The 22,719-nt window shown below is 39.8% G+C and overlaps 1 protein-coding gene across 1 annotated transcript in view; it reads left to right on the top strand.

Moving 5' to 3' along the window:
- The first annotated feature begins 17,063 nt into the window (after window positions 1-17,063).
- The window catches only part of LOC128014657 (PDZ domain-containing RING finger protein 4-like), a 63,837-nt gene continuing 58,181 nt past the window's right edge, over window positions 17,064-22,719 (top strand). The window contains exon 1 of the mRNA XM_052598364.1: window positions 17,064-17,320. Coding sequence (XP_052454324.1) covers window positions 17,252-17,320 — 69 coding nt within the window. The 5' untranslated portion in view covers window positions 17,064-17,251. The remainder of the gene's footprint in view (window positions 17,321-22,719) is intronic.

Here is a 22,719-nt window from a genome sequence, read left to right as displayed (position 1 = left end):
TCGCAATCCCCAAACTGACTCAAATGATTCGCGAACCCGCTTTGAACTCCCGAACTGACTCAAATGATTTGCAAACCCGCTCCGAGCTCCCGAACTGATTCAAATGATTTGCGATCCACAAACTCTAATTTACAAAGTATTAATATACTGTAATATTTTTGTTGTTGTTGTTGTTGTTGTTGTTGCTGCTATAAAAACAGACTTAAGCCATCAATAGCCTTTAAAATGGCTTAAAATGCATTATATAAAAAATTAACGAGGCAATAATGATTGGTTAATAATAACACTGTTAAAATACATAATGTAGGCAAATACAAACTAAACAAATGATGTAGATGTTATTACAAATGCCATGTGATTGCTGCTGTTACACTTACAGGACGATCAAATCCTTGTTTAAGCTACTGACCAAACATTTCATTCAAATATTCACTAAATCTTTCATTTTTGGAAACCTTTTTGCTATAGATGACACAGTCTTTATAATTTCTTTAACAAAAAATGTGCATATCACAACCCTTAGAAAAATAAACCATGGTTTTATCATAGTACAACTGCTTAGTTTCCTTTTGCATGATTTCTGAATGCTTGAGACTATAAAATAAATTAGAGTCATAATAAAGTTATAGCCACAGGTAAATGACGAGAGCTACAATTGTGATTTGTAAAAATACAATTTATCCATTTAGTTTTTTTTAGAGTTGTTCCGATTCCGATACTAGTATCGGAAATATCTCCGATACCACAACAAATTCTGGCATCGGCATCGGCGAGTACATGAACCCATATACCGATCCGATACCATTTTCTTAAAAAAGACCTAGTTATGACCGCAAGCTTTGCCTAACCGCTGCACGGTTCTTCTTCGCTGCTCAAAATGCATTGAAAACACAGGAAGTTGTGCTGTGTTGCCACAAGCAACCCCTGTTTAGAGCAGCGAAGAAGAAATGAAAACGCGTTAGCAGCCCTTATCTATATATGACTGGATCACTCATCACATTCTAAACTGCCAAAAGACAGTGAAGCCGCTACTATATTATAGATCAGTGGTTAGCAGTATGTCTCTGTAGTACCGGTAGTTACAGACTCTCGAGTATATTCAGTACCGGCAACTGCGTTCAGTCGCTTCCGTGTAAGTCAAAACGCAGGGCTCCAGACAGTAGCCGAATATATACTAGTGTCTGTGAATATTAAACTGCAAAATACTATTTAAATATTACTCCCGCAAAATCTACATCTCTGTGGGTGACTGGCACAGATGCGCGAGAGCTCGCTGTTTTGTAGTCTCTGCTGTGTGTCATGAGGACACGAACGCATAAACCGTCACTTCATGAGAATTTACCGTTTCATTTGAGAATACTGTCATATCATAAACACAGACACTCAAAGATCTTCATGGCAGCCCATTAAAATAAATGTTTGATTTACATGAGTAAATTGACAATATATAAAGCTACTGTTGTAGCCTACAGTAATAATAATACATCTCTATAATAATAATAATTATGCCTAGATGGTTGCTTGTTTTTTACTTGTTTTTTAATTGTTAGAGATTATCTGATTAATAGATCTTTTTTTATATTCCTAGACTTATTTGTTGCAGTTTTTTTATACAGTTATATTGTAAAACTTAAATACCTTTTTTAGTTTGCGGTGTTAGATTTTTGGCTGCATTTGAAGTTCTTTTTTGCATAAGAAAATAAATAATACTGTCAAATTCATGTTAGATAATAAAAATACTGTAATAAATACAGTAGTTCACCATGTATTTGTTCATGTTTTATTGAGGGATCTGTCTGAAGCACACCATAAAAAGAATTCTAGCAATTTACACAGGGCTAGTAGTATATACAGCTGTATATACAGATATACACCCAGGTATCGGATCAGTACTCGGTATCGGCCGATACCCTGAGCCCAGGTATCGGAATCGGTATCGGGAAGAGAAAAAGGGTATCGGAACATCTCTAGTTTTTTTATTTGATTAAAGTTATTTTTTTCACCACTATAGTCATTTTTTTTTTCCATCATCATATTTGAGGAAGGGGGGCACAACAGTACACTCCTGCTTAGGACACACATTTGGACAGCAGCGGCCCTGAAGGTGTTGTTATACACATCTCTGGGAATGTGTGCTCTACACACACACACACACACACACACACAGCTCTTCACTATATTGATGCATGATGTATGCTACACATGTGCACGTCAGTGCGCTATGAGAGGATTTCACCATTTCATTTGATAAAACTATCGTCATTCATTCGTATCGTATACACAGACTGACAGAAACGCCAATGTCTTTACGACAACCTGTCAAAATGAAATTTCTGTATAACTTGAAGAAATTCAAATAGAAATATAGTAATATTGCACAGAAGAGTATGCTATAATTATAACAAGTAGGCTTAATAGCTAATAATAATAGTTAATTAAAAAACACAGAAACTCTGGTTACAACCCACCAAAATAAAAGTTTGGTCTAACTCAAAGAAATTATGTAAGAAATTGCTTAGTAAAATATACTTAAAAAAAGATCTACTAAAACATTATTTTAAAGGAATATCACACAAGTTTTCATAGAAGTTTTAATTTAAGCTTGCCAAAACAATAACACCATATTTTTCAGAAACAATTTCTAAAAGTACATTTGTATTTGTGCCTATAATGTTTATTTATTTATGATTATTGTCAGCTAATAAAAGCTATGCTTCAGGACCATATTCATATAACATCTAAGGCTAAATGTAGCTCTTGACTGGTTGAGTTAGATGATGATGAACACTAAACTGTAGAAAATCACTCGAGTCTCTCCAGCTGGAAATGTCATTGGCTGTTAAAATCTTGAGTTTCTTATAATAAATGGACATATTGATAAAACTGAATCTTTTATAATGCTCTTAATGACATGTAGATGAATACTGTATGCATTAGTGAGAATGTGGGGCTTATGGGGTCTGGTCACTTATTCCTTATATGAACTGTTTCAAATGCAAGACATTGATTGCATGAGATTAAGTTTGTAAATGATAGCTGTGTCCTTTAGTAGTGTGCACATATGTTTATCATCAATCTGTGATAACTGTGACTAAATTCAGTATATATACATCTGCCATATGTTGCCACCCCTCAGAAATTCCTGCCCCTTTCTCACCACCCCATCAATATTTTTCTAGATCCGCCCCTGTGTAGGATCAAAGAGACATATAATTAATTTTTTAAACGTTGACAATTTTAGACTTTATTCAAGCATGTGTATGGTTCACTAAATTGTAAACGGTCTAGCTCCTTCTGTATTACGTGACTTTATTCATCTTCGCTGTGAAACGTTTGTGAGATCAACCGGACTATCGCATATGAGTAATTGTGTAGTTCCCCTTCGTCGTTCTGCATTTGGGCTGTCATCTTTTACAGTCAAAGCCACTAATCAGTGGAATGCCCTACCAGAGGACATAAAAGGGTGTAAAATTCATGGTCTTTTTACATTTAAGTTAAAATCTTTTTTAAAATCAAACCAACTATGTAACCACTAAGACTGTTGTAGATAAACTCACTGATTTTTTTATTTTACAGCCATTTATGGCCCTGACAGTATGTGTGTATGTATTTATTGTATGTTAACATATGGGTATTTTCTGTGCTTTGTAAGTGTTGACCTGCCCGGGGACTACGAACGAAAATGAGCCTTTTGGCTAAATCCGGTGCATTGCATGAAATGTGAATTTTATGTTAAAAATTGTGCATTGTACCTTTATAAATAAATAATAATAAAAAAAAAATGATGTGCTGCTTTAGAGAAACATTAAATCAAGAGCACAAGAAAATAATAATGTGTAGGAACACAAGGCTATCCTTTGAGTTTCAGGATGATCCTGCTTGAACTCAGAGCTGTGTGTGTGTGTGTGTTAGGAGTGGGCGGATCGATCTAAATATCGATAGTATCGATGCCAATATTGGTATTTGTATCGGATCGATACAATTGAATCGATATTTTAATTTAAATATCTCTCATCTACGTTCATTATACTTTGCTCGTGTCTTCTACCTCTACAATCCTGAGCAAACGCTGCTTTCACATCCTGGCCCACTTTGCTACTACTTCTAGTGATGGATGTAAAGAATTAATTCTACAGTGCCTAATAACTAATAATTTTGTGGACTTCAATACATTAATAAAAAATATTGCCTAAATAATTGATCATTCATCCACCTCAGAAATAATGACAGACCTACTACACTCCCCTACACAAGTATTTATTTATTTTTTTTAAGTAAAAAGTATCGTATTGGTATCGGCGATACTGACCATATATGTATTTGGTATCTGATCGATACCAAATTTTGCAGTATCGCCCACCTCTAGTGTGTGTGCGTGTGCTTGTGTGTGTGTGTGTGTGTGTGTGTGCATGTGCGTGCGTGCATGCATGCATGTGTGTGTGTGTGTGTGTGTGCATGTGCGTGCGTGCATGCATGCATGTGTGTGTGTGTGTGTGTGTTTGCATGTGCATGTGTATGTGCGTGCGTGCGTGCATGTATGTGCGCGCGTGTGTGTGTGTGTGAGATAGAGTGTGTCTGTGAGAGTGTGTGTGTGTGTGCGCATGTGTGTTTGTGTGTGTGAGAGTGTGTGTGTGTGTGTGTGTGTGTGTGTGTGATCTGTGACAGGAGTGTTTCTCAGTGTGATAGCAGGCTGTAAACAGACCGTGTGTGATTTCCCATCAGCCCTGTGTCCGGCTGCAGAGGTGACCTCCGTATCGCCGGCGAGTGCTATATCTGGATGCTGACACATTTTATGAGCGATTAGCTGTGTTTCACAGAGACCCCGCCGCTGCGAGCGTGACCTCTGACCCCGGCCGCTCCGCACCCGCAATTAACTGACAAAACCAGCAGCACTAAATCTAGAGCAGCCAGACACGACCGAGAAGAGGAGCGCTTTACCATCAGTGTGTGTGTGTGTGTGTGTGTGTGCGCGTGCGTGTAAGTGTGTGTGTGTTTCATTTTTATCTTTTTCTGTTTTAGTGTTAGAAATTTTAGTACTTCATCAAACTTATTTTACTTTATATAAGACTTAGAAAATAACTTTTAAAATTATTTTCTGTGATTGAAATAAAGCTGAAATAAAATCGAAATATTAGATAAGTTTCATGTTAAGTTTTAGTCATTTTATGATATTTCATAATTTTTCAAATTTTTATATAGTTTAAAATTTTACATTAAGTCATTTTCATGGGTTTTGTAATGATTATTATTTATGCATTTAGCAGACGCTTTTATCAAAGCGACTTACAGTGCACTTTTACCTATCATGTGTTCCCGGGGAATCGACCCCACAACCTTGCGCTTCATATGGTGTTTTTTTTTCAGTTTTATTTTAAGTATTTTAGTACATTCCAGGCAACATTTCTAATTCACTTTTTTTTAAGTTTTTAAAGGTTTTCATCTTTTTTCATTTTAGTTAAACTTTATTTCAATTAATGAAAATAATTTTTTATTTTTTTTTATTTTTTATGAAACACCGGTGTCGGTGAGGAAGTTCAGCGATCATCATTTGTTTAAAGTTTTGATTTTACACATATCAGCTGGAGTTAAACTGGTTTATTTAGCTGTAAAGTGCACAAAAACCTTTTAAAAGCCTAACTCCTTTTTAATGTTTAATCTTTGGTGTTTAAGCAGGGCCATAATACGGTATATTCATCATGATCAGCGGCTCACAGCTTGAACACATTTACATTCATGCATTTGACAGATGCTTTTATCCAGAGCATTCATGCTGCACGTGTTATTAGTTCATGCATTGCTTGGGAATCGAACCCGTGACCTTGGTGTAGCAGTCCAGCAATGCAGAAAGCATCAAATAAATGGGCAGAGTCAGTCAGTGTTTGTAGAGTCTTCATGACTTTGTGCTGTAGCGTGTGGGTTATTTGTAGCGTTGAATCTCGTCTGCTGGACTGTGACTGTTTCTCTGAGAGCTCTTGGACTTTAACCTCGTCTGAGATGAATTATAGTCTCTCATGCTCTCGTTAGCAAGGGCTGATGGGGAATAAAGCAGCTCGACGCTGGAGTCTGCTGAACGCATCGAGCTGAAACTCTCCCAGAAACCCTTTCACCAGGAACTGGTTAATCAGTATCACTGTGTCACCAGAACAGAGACCAAATGAAGAGTAGACACACTCCACCAGCATCACTCATCCAGTAACCTTCACACAGGACAGACCAGTTCTACTCTTTATTCTGCTTTCAATTGTGTGTACATGCTGTAACATACATGCATATTTAAACATTTCATACAAAAAACAGCACTTAACACAAACTACATACAGTTGGGAAACACTTGGCAAAAAGCAAATTAATTTTTTTTTATTATTATTTATTGAAATATATATACAGTATATGTGTGTGTGTGTGTGTGTGTGTGTGTGTGTGTGTGTGTGTATTAATTAATGTTTAGCAACTTTAAAAAAATACAAATTATTTATTTTCAATACATTACTACAATTAATTTAAGTAAGTAATATATACATAATATAAAACATAAATAATGATATTTTATGGCATGATCAACTGATTTCATAATTAATATATTTAAGTCTAATCTATGACATTGTTTATGTTTGATAGATGTTTGCCAGTAATTTAAACATGTAGTCACCAGATGTGGTTTCTGAGTGAGAGGTTAATTTGGCGTGCCCTGCGCAGCATCCATCTTTTAGGAGCATCTTTCGTAAATGCACTGTTTATTTGTTATGGTCTATTTCTTGAGTGGCTTGACTTCCTGTTTCTTCTTCTTCTTCTTCTCCAGTAAAAGTCTTAAATCTAATGTCTCGTGAGTGTCCTTTGACATCCGCATCATCAAACAGAGGCGTTTCCATGGCAACGGCCCCCACAGCAGCTGTGTGTGAGGATGCTCTCTCAGCATCTGATGCATCTGATGCTCTCCTCCCAGAGGACAAACGCATCCAGACGTGAAGATGTTAAAGTGCTCTGCGTGGATTAAACACACAGAGGGTCAGACGAAGCCCCAGACACACAGGTAAATGAGGTTTGGAGGGGTAAGTGTTACATAACACTGTGTTATAGATGAGCAGCTCTTATAGAAGATCACATCTGTCCTCCAGAGGAATCACAAACTACAGCTCAACTGAGGAAGAGCTGAGGAATTCTTCATCAGTCAGAGTTAGACCTCAACACAATGAGTACGCTGGGAAATAATGCTGCAGAAAGAAGAACATACAAACTGCGGTTAAACTTCACTAAATAATGACAAAATGCAAGTAACACGATGAATTAAATGTGAAAATGTGGAAAAGGAAACCCTGAAATGTTATTTACAGATTTGTTTTTAAATTTTCAGGATTCTACATTTAAGTAATAGTAAAAATAAAAATTTAATTTTAATAAAAAATTAACAAATGTAAGTTAAAAAAGGTAGATTTTAGTGGTATAGAGTATATATATATATATATATATATATATATATAGTTTTTATTATTGATTGTCAGTTGAGTTTTAGTTAATTTTAGTACTTTAGACCAAATAAAAATGAGAAATGTTGCCTTGGCATCTTGTATATATATATATATTGTTTGACCCCAAATAGTTTTAGTTAACCCTATAATAACCCTGCTTTGCCTGTGTGAAGTCCAGACGTCTTCCTGATGAGAGATGGATGATGATAGCTACAGTCAACATGAAATCAGTTTTGACATCACTGGCAGCTCATCCAAGATTTTACACATTTTCAATGTCATGTTTTACCATTTGTTTTTCAACATCCAATTAATTCCTCCATCCAGCTCCCAGTTTTCTCATTAAATCTCTCATTTCTCTCAAATGCATCAGACTCCTGAAGTGTAATGATGTGTTGTGTCAAGCTGACTCTGATCAGTTTGGATGGATGAGTGTCAAACCTGTGTTTTGTAACTCAATATGAAGGGACTGATGAATGCATGAGATTTCAGCTAGACGTATTCGAGGAAATTCACTCTCTCTCATAGATCTTGAAGTTTCTCAGTCATGTCAAGAAGAAAGCGTGTCTGGATCATTTTCCCCCGCCGGCCGTAAGTGCGGCTCTGAGCACGTCGTTTGAGAAACAAATGTAGCTGTCAGGATTTTATAGAACGGTGTCCGTGAACATACAGCATTTTATGAGTCAATCCTGTCTGCTGGGCTACAAAACAGCCTTGTAAAAGAGTTTCACCCCGGAGGTCAGAAGAAACACTCCTGCTGCTGAAACCAATCACGGTCACACGCTTTCACTCTCTGAGAAAAACAGTGTTTGTGAGAGCCCTACCTCATCAGAGACGGACCCCATCCTAGATTACGAATGTAGAAGTGAATATCAATACTGCACTGGAAGATCTATTAATGTGCTATTTGTTGTACTGAAGATTTAAATGTCAACATTTATATTACTGCATTATTAATGTTATACGAGTCAAGACACTCCAGGTGAACACACTGAAATACAACACTCTACTTCTCCAGGAGATTGATTACAGAAAATATCATGTTTAACTACATGAGCGAAGCATTAAATATGCATTAATATGTGCATACATTTACAGAAAATAAACATGAACACTGGATAAAGTTTATCAATGTCTTAATTTGTGTTGACATGTACAGAGGGGATTTGGGATTTCTCTTTAGGCCTAATGTGTTGTATAATCCAGTGTGAACAAACCCTTCATAAAAACCTTCAGAATACTGAGGAATAAAACTGTAAGTTCTGGTGTGTGTAAGTGCTGCTGTCACCTCACGGAGCAGTTAAATGACTTTCCTCTCACGCTCGTGCACACTGGCACGGGTTTGATGGGGAACTCCATGTTCCTGTGAATGTTTCAATCTTTTGTGTTTCTCTTCAGAGAACTTTATTACCACACTTCAGCAGTCAGACGTATTTCATGATCGTGCTTTAAACACAGAGCTTCTGCAGAATAAACCAGAGGAACATCCGTGCAGAATACCAGCTGACGCCACATCATTGTAGGCATAGATTTAGGATTGATGTATTTGAATTACATATAAAATTTCCTTCCATTTAGATAGTAGTTTTTACACAAACAAACTAATAAACATAATGTGATTCATATTTGTCAGTCATACATTAATGAAACAGATTTCTGCACTCAAAGAATCATGATATAGTTTATTATTTACCGTATGCATGATTTTACCTAAATAATCATATTTTCTAAAATGCATTTTTTCAAGTTGCTTAGAATCAGCACAAATCTCTTTATCACAAAGCAATACAAGTTATTCAGGTAAATAAGTATATGTCTGGCTGTGGAACAAGCAATAATCAGTTCAAACATGAGACTGAAACAAACGCTTTTACAAAAGGATTTATTGATAATAAATAAATAAACCTGGTAATTGTGTATTTCCAACACATTGAGTTTATTAATACTATTACAGGAAGCTGACTTGTTTCAGTTATGAATGACAAATACACATTACATCACGTTTATTAGTGTATGTTAAAACTGCATTATCCAAATAGATGAGAATTTCACATGCAATCAAAATAAATCTCAGTTTTAGGACTAAATATCTTGGACCAAACAATGAGTGTTAGCCGGATATACTTTTTCAAAAACAGCGAAAAAAGACAACAGAATACAGATTAGGGATAAAGATAAGTCAATAATTATAATTTTGGGGGGATTTATTTTTTAAGAGAGACAGTAAAATTATCTCTATTTGTGATAGATATGTGGAATGAAATTAAGAACAGTTTAGTCTCTCAGAAATCATCAAACCAGAGCGTCTTGGCAGGATAAACATGTTTTCTGACTCTGAATCTGATTGAAAAACTGAAAAGTGTGTAAGTTCAGATGTAAATAAACAGCGAGCGCAGTGTGTGTGTGTGTTTGTACTCTGTTGATGAATAATTCATGTTCTGGTCCATGTGTCTCTGTGGGTGATGGAACATCTCACTTGAAATCATTGCACTGCAGATATTCTGAAACGATGAACTTTTGAAGAACTTGAGTGTGGAGAGCGACGCGTAGCACAGAGGGGTTGATTTATTCATGTTCTCTTTCAGCAGCCTCTGAATCTACATCTCACACTGTGGACAAGAAACTTTCCTAATATTGTATTAAACAGGGACAAAAGTCACAAGTTCAGCTGTAAAACAGAGACTAGAGCGAGATCATTAGAACGCAGTTCAGGCAGTTCTTTCTAACAGTAGAGCAGATACTGATATAAACTGATCTGAATATCACTCTATATCTCCAGTAATGAGATGAGATGTAGATGATCCGCACATATAACACAGTGATGGAGAGCTGAAGAAATCAAGGCTCCTCAGAAGATGTGAGATGTTCTGGAAGCTTGTGAAGATCATTCCTCCGCTGAGGAACAGTGAAAGTAAAGCTTCTGGAAACAAACGCTCCCCAAAAGCTCATGAGGATCAGATTTGAGACTCTAAAACATGACTGATGGAGAATCAAGTAAAGCTGAGCTGCTTCAGTCCAGTAAGAGTTCATCTGGAGATATTACTGACCTTATTCTAACCTTTACTTGATCAGAATCAGAAACACACGATTAGAAGCGTCTCTAGGTTACGTATGTAACCCTAGTTCCTCGAGGGAACTGCGTCAATGCGCTTTGGGGAACGCACCCAGCGTGCACGACTCTGAATATCGTGTGAAATCAGAAAAATGGAAGAGCGTGACGTCACCGGCGTAGTGACGTAAGCGACCAGGAAGCTATAAAAGCACGTGCCACGCAGCTGGCGCCGGCAGGGGTGCCGGGGGTATGGCTCCGAGACGCAGCATCTCGTTCCCTCGAGGAATTAGGGTTACATACGTAACCTAGAGATGTTCCTCTTCAGGAACTCGAGCTGCATCAATGCGCTTTGGGGAACGAGTACCAAAACCGCCTGGAGTGACTGGCATGTCTAGGCCATAGAATTTAACAAACATAGAGGGCGTGGACCACCCCGCAGCATTGCAGATGTCCAGCATGGATACACCTGCTAAGAAGGCCTTGGAGGCCGCCATACCCCGAGTAGAGTGAGCCTTGGATCCCGACAGCGGGGGGATGACCAGAGGACTCATAGGAAGCGTTGATAGCCTCGACTATAGCATACAAGCAATTGGTCGGTCTTTCTCCACAGGGCAGCTCTGTGGACGTATGCATCCAGCGCTCGAACTGGACACATACAATTTAGCTTCTCTTGGTCGGGCTCCCGAAATGGAGGAGGACAGAAGGCCTGCAGCACTACAGGTTGTGGTGTAACAGAGGGAACCTTAGGAACATATCCTGCTCGAGGGTATATGAACGCTTTAGTCATGCCTGGTGCAAACTCAAGATAAGCAGGGGCCACTGAGAGGGCCTGAAGGTCCCAACAATCTCTGAAATTGTTTGACAGTGAGTGACTGGCCTTCTTTGATTCTCTCTTGACTGAGATGCAGATCGACTCGATACGAGCAGGGGACAATCGTGCCTGCATCGCGGTCGAAACCCATACTACACCTAGATAGGTGGTTCTCTGAACCGGAGAAAGTACACTCTTCTTGGCGTTCAGTCTCAAACCCAGCTCCCCCATATGTGCGAGGACGACATCTCGATGCCGAACCGCAACCTTCTCTGACTGAGCTAAGATCAACCAATCGTCGATATAGTTGAGAATGCGGATACCCTGCATGCGCAGGGGGACCAGAGCCGCGTCTACACATTTTGTGAACGTGCGGGGTGAGAGTGCAAGGCCAAAGGGAAGTACTCGATATTGGTAAGCTTCGCCCCCCAAAGCGAACCTCAGAAACTTCCTGTGTTGGGGAAGGATGGAAATGTGGAAATATGCGTCTTTGAGATCTATTGTGACAAACCAGTCCTCGGACCTGATCTGAGCTACAACATGCTTGATTGTGAGCATTCTGAATTTTAGTCTCATAACTGAACGATTTAAGACCCTCAAGTCTATAATCGGACGCAACCCCCCATCCTTCTTTGGAACTATGAAATACCGGCTGTAAAATCCGGACTCCCTGTCCTGAGGAGGGACCACCTCGATGGCCTCCTTCTCTAATAGGGTTTTCACTTCCTGTTCCATAACCAGACCCTGCCTGAGGCCGACTATCGTCTGAACGCCCCCGTTGAATACTGGCGGCACGGAGCCGAACTGAATACGGTAGCCTTTTTCTACTGTGTGCAGGACCCATCGAGATACATTTGGCAGTAGTTTCCACGCTGCTAAATAATCTACTAAGGGAATCAGTCTCTCGAGACTGATCTCTGGTGTAAGAGGCCCCCGCAGGGGCGGCAAGCTTCTCAGCTCCACTACGCTCACGGGCAGAAGATACTGAGAGTGATGCTCGCTGGGACCTGCTGCGCCCTGGAAGGGTTGGCAGACCGGCCCCCAAAGGGCACTGAGGCGAGACGGGCACCGTATACTGCGGTCTGTACCGCTCTACCCCAGCAGAGGCTGCCCTCTGAAACCCTGGGCTCTTGGCGTCAGGGTTTCTTGGTCGAGGACTTCTTAGCTTCGATAACTGCCCTGAGATCTTGTTTGGGCTTGGAAGTCCTCGGCCAAGAGCATCGTCGAGACTCTCGTTACCGACGCAGAGGAGCACGAGAGGCGACGCTCTGTTTCTGGGCCTCGCGGTATGAGGAGCTAGGGTGCGGCTGGGGCATCTCCCGCCCAGATGCCCCAAGGTAGCAATGAGGGAGGAACTTATGGAACGCCGCCGCTTGTTTGCGGGCCTCCTGAAACCTGTCGACGAACAGGCCAGTCGGCTGAATCGGGGCGTCCAAGAGGCAGACCCTGTCCCGCTCTTTCATGTCAGACAGGGTCAACCATAAGTGCCTCTCCGCGGCCACCATAGCTGCCATGGACCGCCCACTCGCTCGAGCGGTCTCCTTGGTGGCGCGTAGGGAGAGATCAGCGATCCTTCTTAGCTCTGATATATCGTGGGACTTGATCTCCTCTCCCTCATCTAGCTCCTTAAGCAGGTCAGCTTGGTACGCCTGTAACACCGCCATGGTGTGCAGACACCACCAGCCTGACCTGCAGCCGCATAGCCTTTGCCCACCAAAGCCGAAGTTGTTCTGAGTGGCTTTGAGGGCAATGCCGGGGCCTTTAGAGATTATGCCGCGCCAGGGGACTGATAGCTCGCGAGCGTCTGTTCCACCCGGGGCATCACGCTATAACCGTGCTCTCCCATCCCCACTACATTTCCATAGTAATCTGACGAGGGGATGTAGAGGCGTGCGGAAAATGGATGTTTCCACCACCTGGCGATCTCTTCAAGCAGATCGAGAAAAAATGTCAGGCCCCGGCTGGGAGGTGGCTGACTCGTGCGCAGGAAGCGTTCATCAAGCTTGCTTCTCTGCGGTTCAGCTGCGGCGAATGGGGTGGCGAATCCCTGTCGTTCGACTCCACGTCAACCTCCTCGGAGGAAGAGAGGCGGAGCGTCGACCCCTCTCCCTGAGTGGAAGAAACCGCTAAGTGTGCTTCCGACTCTATTGGGTGCCGGATCTGGCAGAAGTGGAAGGAGATAGGGACTGCCCCGTCTCCATTCCCTCCACCAGATCCACTTGCGAACCCCACGAGTGCAGCCGCCGTTCTGCCTCAGCAGAAGCGGGACCATCACCGCGGGGAACGCTGGCGAAGGCCCCCTCCTCGAAGAGGGCCCTCCGGGAACGAAGCAGCCACACCAACATACGCTCACAGTGCGGGCAGTCGGCCCCCTCGAGAGCCGACTCAGCGTGCTTCGAACCCAGGCAAACCATGCACAGGCTGTGTGTATCCCCACCTGTTATATATCTCGGGCATGGAGGAACACACAACCTATAGCACGATTTGGAATCGCCATCAGTGTGCTTAACTTTCGCCTTGCTCTTTGGCATGTCTAGGAGCTCTAACTGGACAGACAACAGTACATAAGACTCACAAGACAAACGGTTTGACATTCACACACAGAGCGCTTGATGAAAAACGCGAAGCTGATATTCAGAGTCGCGCACGCTGGACGCGTTCCCCAAAGCGCATTGACGCAGCTCGAGTTCCTGAAGAGGAACTGGACATTTGCACAGTGACACTAAAAGAGCTTAGACTCTGAACTCTCAATGCAACAGAAGACAGCAGTAGATTGAGTGTGAAGCAGGTTTAACAGCATCATGTTGATCATGTAGAGCATTAGAAGCGTGTGTGTGTATCAGAGATTATGTTTGATGACAGCACTGCTGTTTTCTGGACATTACTGCTGGTCTGTCAGGCAGATAAGCACAGCTGAAGCTGGACTGGTCAGCGCTGCTCAGTCTGTATCTGTGTCCAGCAGCTGTAAGTGAATGTGTGCGATGTGACCCAAACATCCCATCAGGAAAACAAAACCCCCTCGGGCTGAACGTGGAGAGGCAGGTCTGATTCCTCCAGACGCGAGCGCGGTTTAATTAAACCAGATAAACTGGAAAACATTCCCTGTCTGTCTCAGTGGGGTTGTGGGTAATTTGTGTCGCTCGGTGAGACTCAGTCAGAGGTTGATTCATTGAGCACTGTTAGCTATTAGCCATTAGCGCCCACAGCAGTAAAGCTATCTGCTGTGTGTGTGGTCAGTGTGTGTGAGTGCGTGTGTGTGTGAGTGTGTGTGAGAGTGTGCGTGAGAGTGTGTGAGTGTGAGTGTGTGTGTGTGTGAGTGTGTGAGTGTGAGTGTGTGTGTGTGTGAGTGTGTGAGTGTGTCTGTGTGTGTGTGTGTCAGTGTGTCAGTGTGTGTGACTGTGTGTGTGTGTGTGTGTGTGACGTTTCATGATTTTGTATACGTTTCATGATTTAATCAAATTTTTTTTTTTTTTTTTTTATAAATAAACTGTATTTAATAGGGCCCTCCTCACATCTATCAGACTCTGAACGTGCTTCTATTGGTTGTTTTCCCGCCGCACACGCTCCACTATAAGCTGCTCTTGTTTATGAGAACACACATTCAGTGGCAGAATACATGATTTAAATTCACATATTCCGTTTTATTACCCTGTCTAATATTGATATATATAACAGTGCTTTAACACTTATATGCAAGTACATTAACCACACATGGAATGATTGATTGGTTGTTTTATGACTGATAGAGTGAACCCATGGGTCAGTGAGCAAACCTTTGTTATTATCTCCCAAAACTTTGTTTTGTGGAAGAAATCGTTTGCAAACGTGGTATAAAAAATAAGAAAATATCTATTAAAATTTAAACAAGGGATATTTTCTGTTTAGATTGTGGGCTTAGAACTAGGTTATAGTATTTAATTAGCTGTATATAAAAACTGTATAGTATTTATGGAATGTTCCCATTTAGATACTGTAAGTAAAAGTGTGTGTCTAAAGAAGTATACCAGGTTATATTTAGCATCTTTACTATTAGACAACATTTTTGACAATCATTTTGACTCGTACTTCAGTTTTAGAAAGGAACTTGTTTACTGTATCCCAGGAAGCAGGAGAGTTTAAAACACACGTGGAGCTTGTGTTAAAGCACTGCCATGCATTCTTGAACAACATGTATGTGTTATTTGATCTGTGAAGTGTCTAAATGATCATTTTGAGGTGGGACGTGGATTTGGTCACATCGCGTCTCTTTCTTATCTTCTCACACAGCTAACACAAATAAACTGATGTTTATTCATGTTTGCTTCTTATTTATTTCTGTATTTTATTAGTTTGTGATGTCTGTATAGTTTTACAGTGTAATTAATGTATTGTTTTATTCTGGTCTTAAGGCACTGTGTGGTTCTGTGCCTCATGTTTTGTCCCCAGGGCGTCTCAGTAAAATTAAAGCCAGCAAATCCGATTACTTTCTCCCAAAGGGAATGGACTGATCGTCAGCTGATGAGAGCTGTGTGTGTGTGCATGTGTGTGTGTGTGTGATGGGAGCTCCAGGGCCTATTACAGAGCGATTAGAGCTGGTTAATTCAGTAGCGTGTGGTTGGTCTGCTCTGATTGCGAGAGCACACTATCACACCTGCTGTGATGGACATGATGATGCTCTTCAGCTCTGCTCGGTGTTGCTTCCATTGTCCTCTTCAGCTTCGAGTTAAGAAATCATGCAGAATACACTTTTGTACAGTCTGTTTGTGTCTGTAGATTTCAATAGTAGATACATATCTTTCAAAGTTATTTTCCTCCACTTCTGCAGGAATTACACACACCAAAACTTTGAGTTTTATTTTTGCTGAAGGCTTTGTTCATTCACACTGGTTCATCTGATATTTTATCCCTAAAAACATGGTGATCATGTATTTTATTGACAGTATTTTCTGATTAATGGAGTGATAAGTATGTGATAAATATGGAGTGATATAAACATGTTTTAAACGTGTTTGGCTATTTTTGGTATTGATTATATTTGGACATTCACCTTGGTTTACAATGGTTTTTCATGGCAATTCCACAGTTTTTGGACATTTACCATAGTTTTACAATGCTTTTTCATGATAATACCATGTATTTTTGAACATGTACAGTGGTTTTCAGGGGGATACCATGCTTCTTTTTAAAACAATCTGTACCATGGTTTTACAATGGTAAATTCTGTGTATTTTTGGTCTTGATACTTGCTTTTTTTGTACATGGTTTACCAACTGGACATTATCATGTCTGAGTTTGCTTGTACAGCTTAACAATGTGTTACAAATAGTATAGATTTATGATCAGCCATAAAACTAAAATTACCAGCAACGCTTTTGGCTAAATGTGCATGGATAATACTCATATTTCATGTGTGTATTGTTGTGTGTGTGTGTGTGTGTTTGAAGTCCCTATAGGTTGGTTGGTTGGTTGGTGACCTACTTTGCTTTTTGCACATTATGTAGAAAAGCTTCTGATCAATTCCATTGTGAACTGCTTCTCCCCAACCAGTAATAACAGTTTAAGTATGACAACCACTTAAAATCTCCACCAGAAAACACAATATCTGACCAGTGCTGTGTGTGAGTGTGTGTGACATCAGTGTTACTGACACAAAAGAGCCTCATTGTTTGAGCTCTGATGCTCACTGACTCCTCCCACTGATGTAGACACACCCCTCTCATCATTATTCATAGGCTGAGCTGCTGGAGGGGGCGTGTCCGCGCGTGTGTGTGTGCATGTGTGTGAAGGAGAGAGCCAGTGGATCTCAAACACTGTCGGGTCGGGTGCCACAGGCTGTGGTTGTGCATGCAGGTCTGTGCGCTGACACGCGGATGAGAGGCGCTGTGCGCGCGCGAGCCGTTCTGGAGGGAGCGCGAGACGGCTGCTGTGTCCCTGAGCACGAGGATGGGCTGCAATCTGTGTAGTTTACAGAAGAGAGAGGAGCATTACAAACTACTGTACGAGATCTCACAGGTGAGACACGCTCGTGCTGCTGCTGATCTGTCAGGGTTCTGTCTGCTTTTAGGCATGCTGTCATACTTAGTTATCTGTACCATGGCAGTAGCACTGGTTTTGGACATTCAGCGTGGTTTGCAATGGCTTTTTTAGGACAATACTCTCTATTGTAGGTACTGATGCTTGATGTGTTTTTCACATAATACCATAGTTTTACATGGTTCTATTATGTATTTTTGGACATGTAGCTTACATGGTTTAAAATGAATATTCATGGTGATACCATGATTTTTTTCACTTAATACCATAGTTTTTTTTGTTTTTTGTTTTTTTGTATGTACATCATGATTTGACAATGGTTTCCAGAGTAATATCATGTATAGTACTTTTTATAGTAATATTTTACGTCAGAGATTTTAGATATTTTCCAAGGTTTTACAATGTTTTTTGTTTTTGTTTTGTGGTAATACCGTGTATCTTTAATCATGGTATTTTGTGTTGTTTTCTCATCCCAAATAATACCATATTTCTCAGACATGAACCATTGTTTTAAAATGGTTTTTAATGGTAGTCTTATTTATTTTTCACGTAATACCATTTTTTTACCATTGTTTTACAGGGGTTTTTTAATGGTAGTCTAATGTATTTTTCCACAAAATACTGTAGTTTTTGGACATGTACCATGGTTTTACCCAGGGCTGGACTGGGACAAAAAATCAGCCCTGGACTTCATCCAGACCGGCCCACTATTCACGTAAACATGTGCGCGCGCACACACACACACACACACACACACACTACATGTCTATACATACATTAATCTGCATGTAAAATTACTGATTAGAATGTATTACTATCAAAACCAAGAAAAAAATATTAAAATAATAAACAAAGAAAATGCAAATGATTTTATCAGGCTTTATTTTAAATATCTAAAGGTCTTAATTGATGTGCTTCTTATTAATCTAATAGTGCAGCAACATAACACTTTTTTTATTATTATTAATTATATTACACATATTACCTCTGACCTGTTGTCTGCTTATAGTAGGCTAGTATTAAGACCACTGATCTACACTAAATGTTTTATAACGACCACTGATCTACAATAAAATAAAAGAGTGATTAAGACAAAGAACGTTGTGTAGTGATTTATTTAAAAAAATTTCTTAACATGATCAAAGGCCTTTAAAAATTCTTGAAGTAGACTGGCTGATATGTTCAAATGCAGAGCTCGATGCAAGGGTTCAAAACTGTACTTGCCCTGCTAAAAATAAAAACATACAAAAATTGCTATTGTTTTCTTTGTAAATAAGCTGCAATCTCATTTCACAATTCCAATTTCAATACCACAATAAACACTAACTATTAAAGGGACACTGAGTAGGAATTACTCCCATCTAGTGGTGAAATTGTATTTTGCATTCAAACTAATTTTGCTCTCCAGCGCCTCGCTTTTTCAAATGCGCGTTGCATCTACGGTAGGCGATATATACCAAAAAGCTTTGACAGGATGTCTTCTAATAGCACTTCGTCGAGTTTTCCTTCAGGTGAACAGGTGTGTTATTTCAAACAAACTGCAACATGACAACTAACAAACGAATGTTACAGTATGAATTACTGACTGTGGAAAACATGAAATATTGTAATTAGTAGTTATGTCTAATTTATTCGTTATATTTTCTGAATGATATGCATTGTTAGATATAAAAAAAATATTATAATATAGACTGTAACACTGACTTACCTGTCGAGAAGAAAACTGGCCACTTCAGCGTCTCTTTTGAAATCTTTATCCAGCATTAGCTCTTTCCACCTAGAAAAAGCTTCCCCGACATTAACTCTTGTTTTCTGTAATCTACGGTCACGTTTCCTTTTACGTTCTATTTTTGACTGTTTTGGCGACGATGTTTTCTTCTCCTGTGGCGCGGCATATGTATGGTCCATAATAAGAATGCAATCCAGACTTTTAAACTTGCCGGTGCAGTTTCAAGCGCCTCTCACTGCTCTGCACCTGCGTTTCTGGCTCTGACCGAAAACGCGTTGTGGAAACGCGTTGGCTTAGTACTTTTTGTCCCTCTCTGCTATTATAGTTTTGCAAGATGGCGGAACTACATGGAAGCCTCCGTCGACCTACCCGTCCCATGTATATAAAGATAATAAATTCTTCATTTACGAGGATTAGTTTAAACATTGGCATAGGTATTTGTACACCATTGAGGGCATATTTATGAATAAAAATATTGATTTTAGATAATAAAATACCTAAAAAGTTACTTATTGTCCCTTTAAGTTCAAACATGAATGAAGACAAGTGAACAGTCAGTAATAAAATAAGAAAAAAATATAATAAATAGCACCGTTTTCAGTTACAGATATTGCACATCCAAATATAAAATACTTCACTTAACACACACACATATATCCTTGTTAAAGCTGTTATTCAAGAGCAGTGAGTTATTTCTCTTTGTCTTTTGTTCACATTAATAACATAGACCGACAGCAGGTATAAGGCTTCTGCCTGGCACTTTAAGAGATTTTTTTCTCAATTAATTACAAATTGAAAAAATATATCTCCCATAAATGCTGTAAATATACAGAGACATAGAGCATCAGCTTGTATTATTAAATGTTAAAAATAATTAAATGTAATGCAGTTTTCATTATAATAACAATTATTTAATGACAGGTAAAAAAATATATAATAAATATGTACTATAGTGCACATATTTAGCAAAATACTCCTTTCTTATGGCTATTTTTCTCAACTAACCTGCTATGGTCTTTAAATGGCTTTCTTGAGGTAAATGTAACGTTCTGTGACATAATTGTTCTCCTGCTGTTTTGACTGATGACTGATTGATCGATATTATTTATGTGGCATATATACATTTCTGTAAGTTGTACTGTATCTTTAAACAGAAAGTAACAGATGATCGGTTTACTTGAACTGGGCGCTAAAGCGATCTGTCACGTCACATTTTTTTTTACGCCCAAACGGTATTGTCTGAATTTTGTAATAAAATGGACAGAACCTGAGAGCTGAGAATTTTAAAAGTAATTTATATAGATCACTGAGTCTATAGTTCTTTGCCTTCCAGCAAATAATTTCTTTATCTTGACACATTTGGCATCTGCCTCAAGTGCTTGTCGTTTTCTCTCTCTCAACGTTCGGCCCCTCCTTTACGCTTAGATGTTTTATTATTTAAAGTATTTAATTTCGTTGTTGTAATGGGCCGCTTTTCAAGGCTAGGACTTCATTCTGATTGGCCAATGAGCAGTGAACACGTCACGCCTCGCAGCTCGCATCAGCATCATGCGCACGCGTCGTTTTATCTGTTCTTTATACTGCTTTTTGTAATGTTTTAAATAAATTATTGTTACTAACCTTAAAAAAAAAAAAAAAAAATCATACTGCTTCACGAGAGAGACACATAAGGCCGGAATTGTACCATACAACAATATAATAACGAACATATTTGCGATTATTAATGATTTAAAAACAAAATACATAAGGCACCGGCCCAACCAGACCGCGGCCCACCGGGAATATCCCGGTAGTCCCGATGGCCAGTACATGCCTGGTTTTACCTCTTTGGGACATGGCCCTCTGGATGTTTCACAGTATAAAGGTGCATAATGTCTTGGTGTTTTGGATAAGTGCTGTACAGTAAAACCATGTATCTTTTTGACACAATACCATAGTTTTCAGGCATGTACCATGGTAGTTTCACAGTATTCTTTGGGATGTGTACAGTATATGAGAATTGTTTAGCACCATTGGCACTGAATATATCAAAATACCACAGTAAAACCACCAATGGACCATGGTACCACCACAGTAGTTCTTGTGAAACTAGTTGTGTAGTACTAGTAAATAGAGTAAATAAGCGTAAGTGTGAGCACACACACAAACACGGATCAGTTGATTATTTTGGGAGATCTGTGTTTGTGGAGCGTTTACTGATTCTAAAGCAGCAGACAGTGCGTGTATAACCACAGCATCCCCAGACTCCCAGCGAGCTGAAGATGATCCAGCGGTGGTCTTCTTCTGTTGGAGCAGCTGATTGATTCTCTGCTGCAGGTTTCATTAACTCTTCATATGTGCTGAAGAGCTTTAATAGCCCCTGTATCACACACACACACACTCATGTTCACTGTGGTCTCATTAGCGCTCGTGGAAAATGATTCCGGCTCCTAATAAACTGTGTGTATGACGGGACATTCATTTGGTTAATTGCTGCCGTTGTTCTGTAACGAGGAGTTTTGAGGAATCTCCTCCGCATGGATCGTTTTAATCAGAGCGATGAAGATCACGTGGGTCTGATGAGCTTCTGCATTCAAGCATCACCCAAACCACTACATTAACAGAATTAGGACGTTAATAAAACAGAAATAGCCCATGATTTGAGGATCAGCCAATTATGTGCCGTCTCAGAGAACATTAATCTCAGCGTGTTTGCCAATATTTCTTGTGGTTTCTGGAGTTGATTCTCCTTCCGCTGTGGATTTATTTGCTTTATTTTGGGCTGTTTTTCCACACCTCATGGGTTTTTCCTCTGTGGTGTGTCCTGATGAGATGAGATCCTCAGATCTGGTGTTTGATGTTGTGAATCTTCTCTTCGGAGCTGTGTGTTCAGTAACACAAGCTCTCGGTGCGTGAGTGAGTGTTTGGTGTTTGAGAGCGTGAGATGGTGTAAACGAGGTGTTCGTGAGTGTGTTCACACACACCCGCGGCTGAGTGTGTGTCCGTGTGTGTGTCAGTCTTCACTCTGAGCCGTGTGCAGGATCTGATTCAGGCGTTCTGGAGCTCTGTCCAGGTCTCGTGCTGCTGTTACTCTGAGACTTGATGATGTAATCATGGAGCTGCTATTGAGATGAATGAGAATGCTAACGGATAGAGACGCCAGGTATTATATTGACCTCCTTTATGTCATAAACCACATTGCAATGCATTCTGGGATTGCCCTTCAATATTAAAGCTACCTTACAAATTGTCTGAAACAAGGTGTCTTAAAAGGAAACACAATCTTCTATATGTACAAAACACACCATTGTTTTACAGTGTTTTCTCATCACAAAACCTGTCTTCAAAACCTGTTTTTACATGATATCATAGTTTTTGGACAAATACCATGGTTTTACAATGTTTTTTTTTAATCATAATACCATTTATTTTTGATCCTGATGGTTACTGTTTTGACAGGCCTAATAGCACAGTTATTGGACATGTACCATGGTAGTTTCACCATATTTTTATATCTATATTTATATGGTAATTCTTTAGCACCACTGGCATTGAATATATCGATGTACCACAGTAAAACCACCAATGTACCATAGTACTACAACCCTCGTTCTTTTAGTATGAGTTTTGTTCTACTATTTAACCACTAAATACATTTCAATCACCTTTA

This window comes from Carassius gibelio, chromosome B25, assembly GCF_023724105.1.
Source record: "Carassius gibelio isolate Cgi1373 ecotype wild population from Czech Republic chromosome B25, carGib1.2-hapl.c, whole genome shotgun sequence".
NCBI lineage: Eukaryota > Metazoa > Chordata > Actinopteri > Cypriniformes > Cyprinidae > Carassius > Carassius gibelio.
Note: the sequence above shows the minus strand (reverse complement) of the source record. Positions and strands in the feature narration are given on the sequence as shown.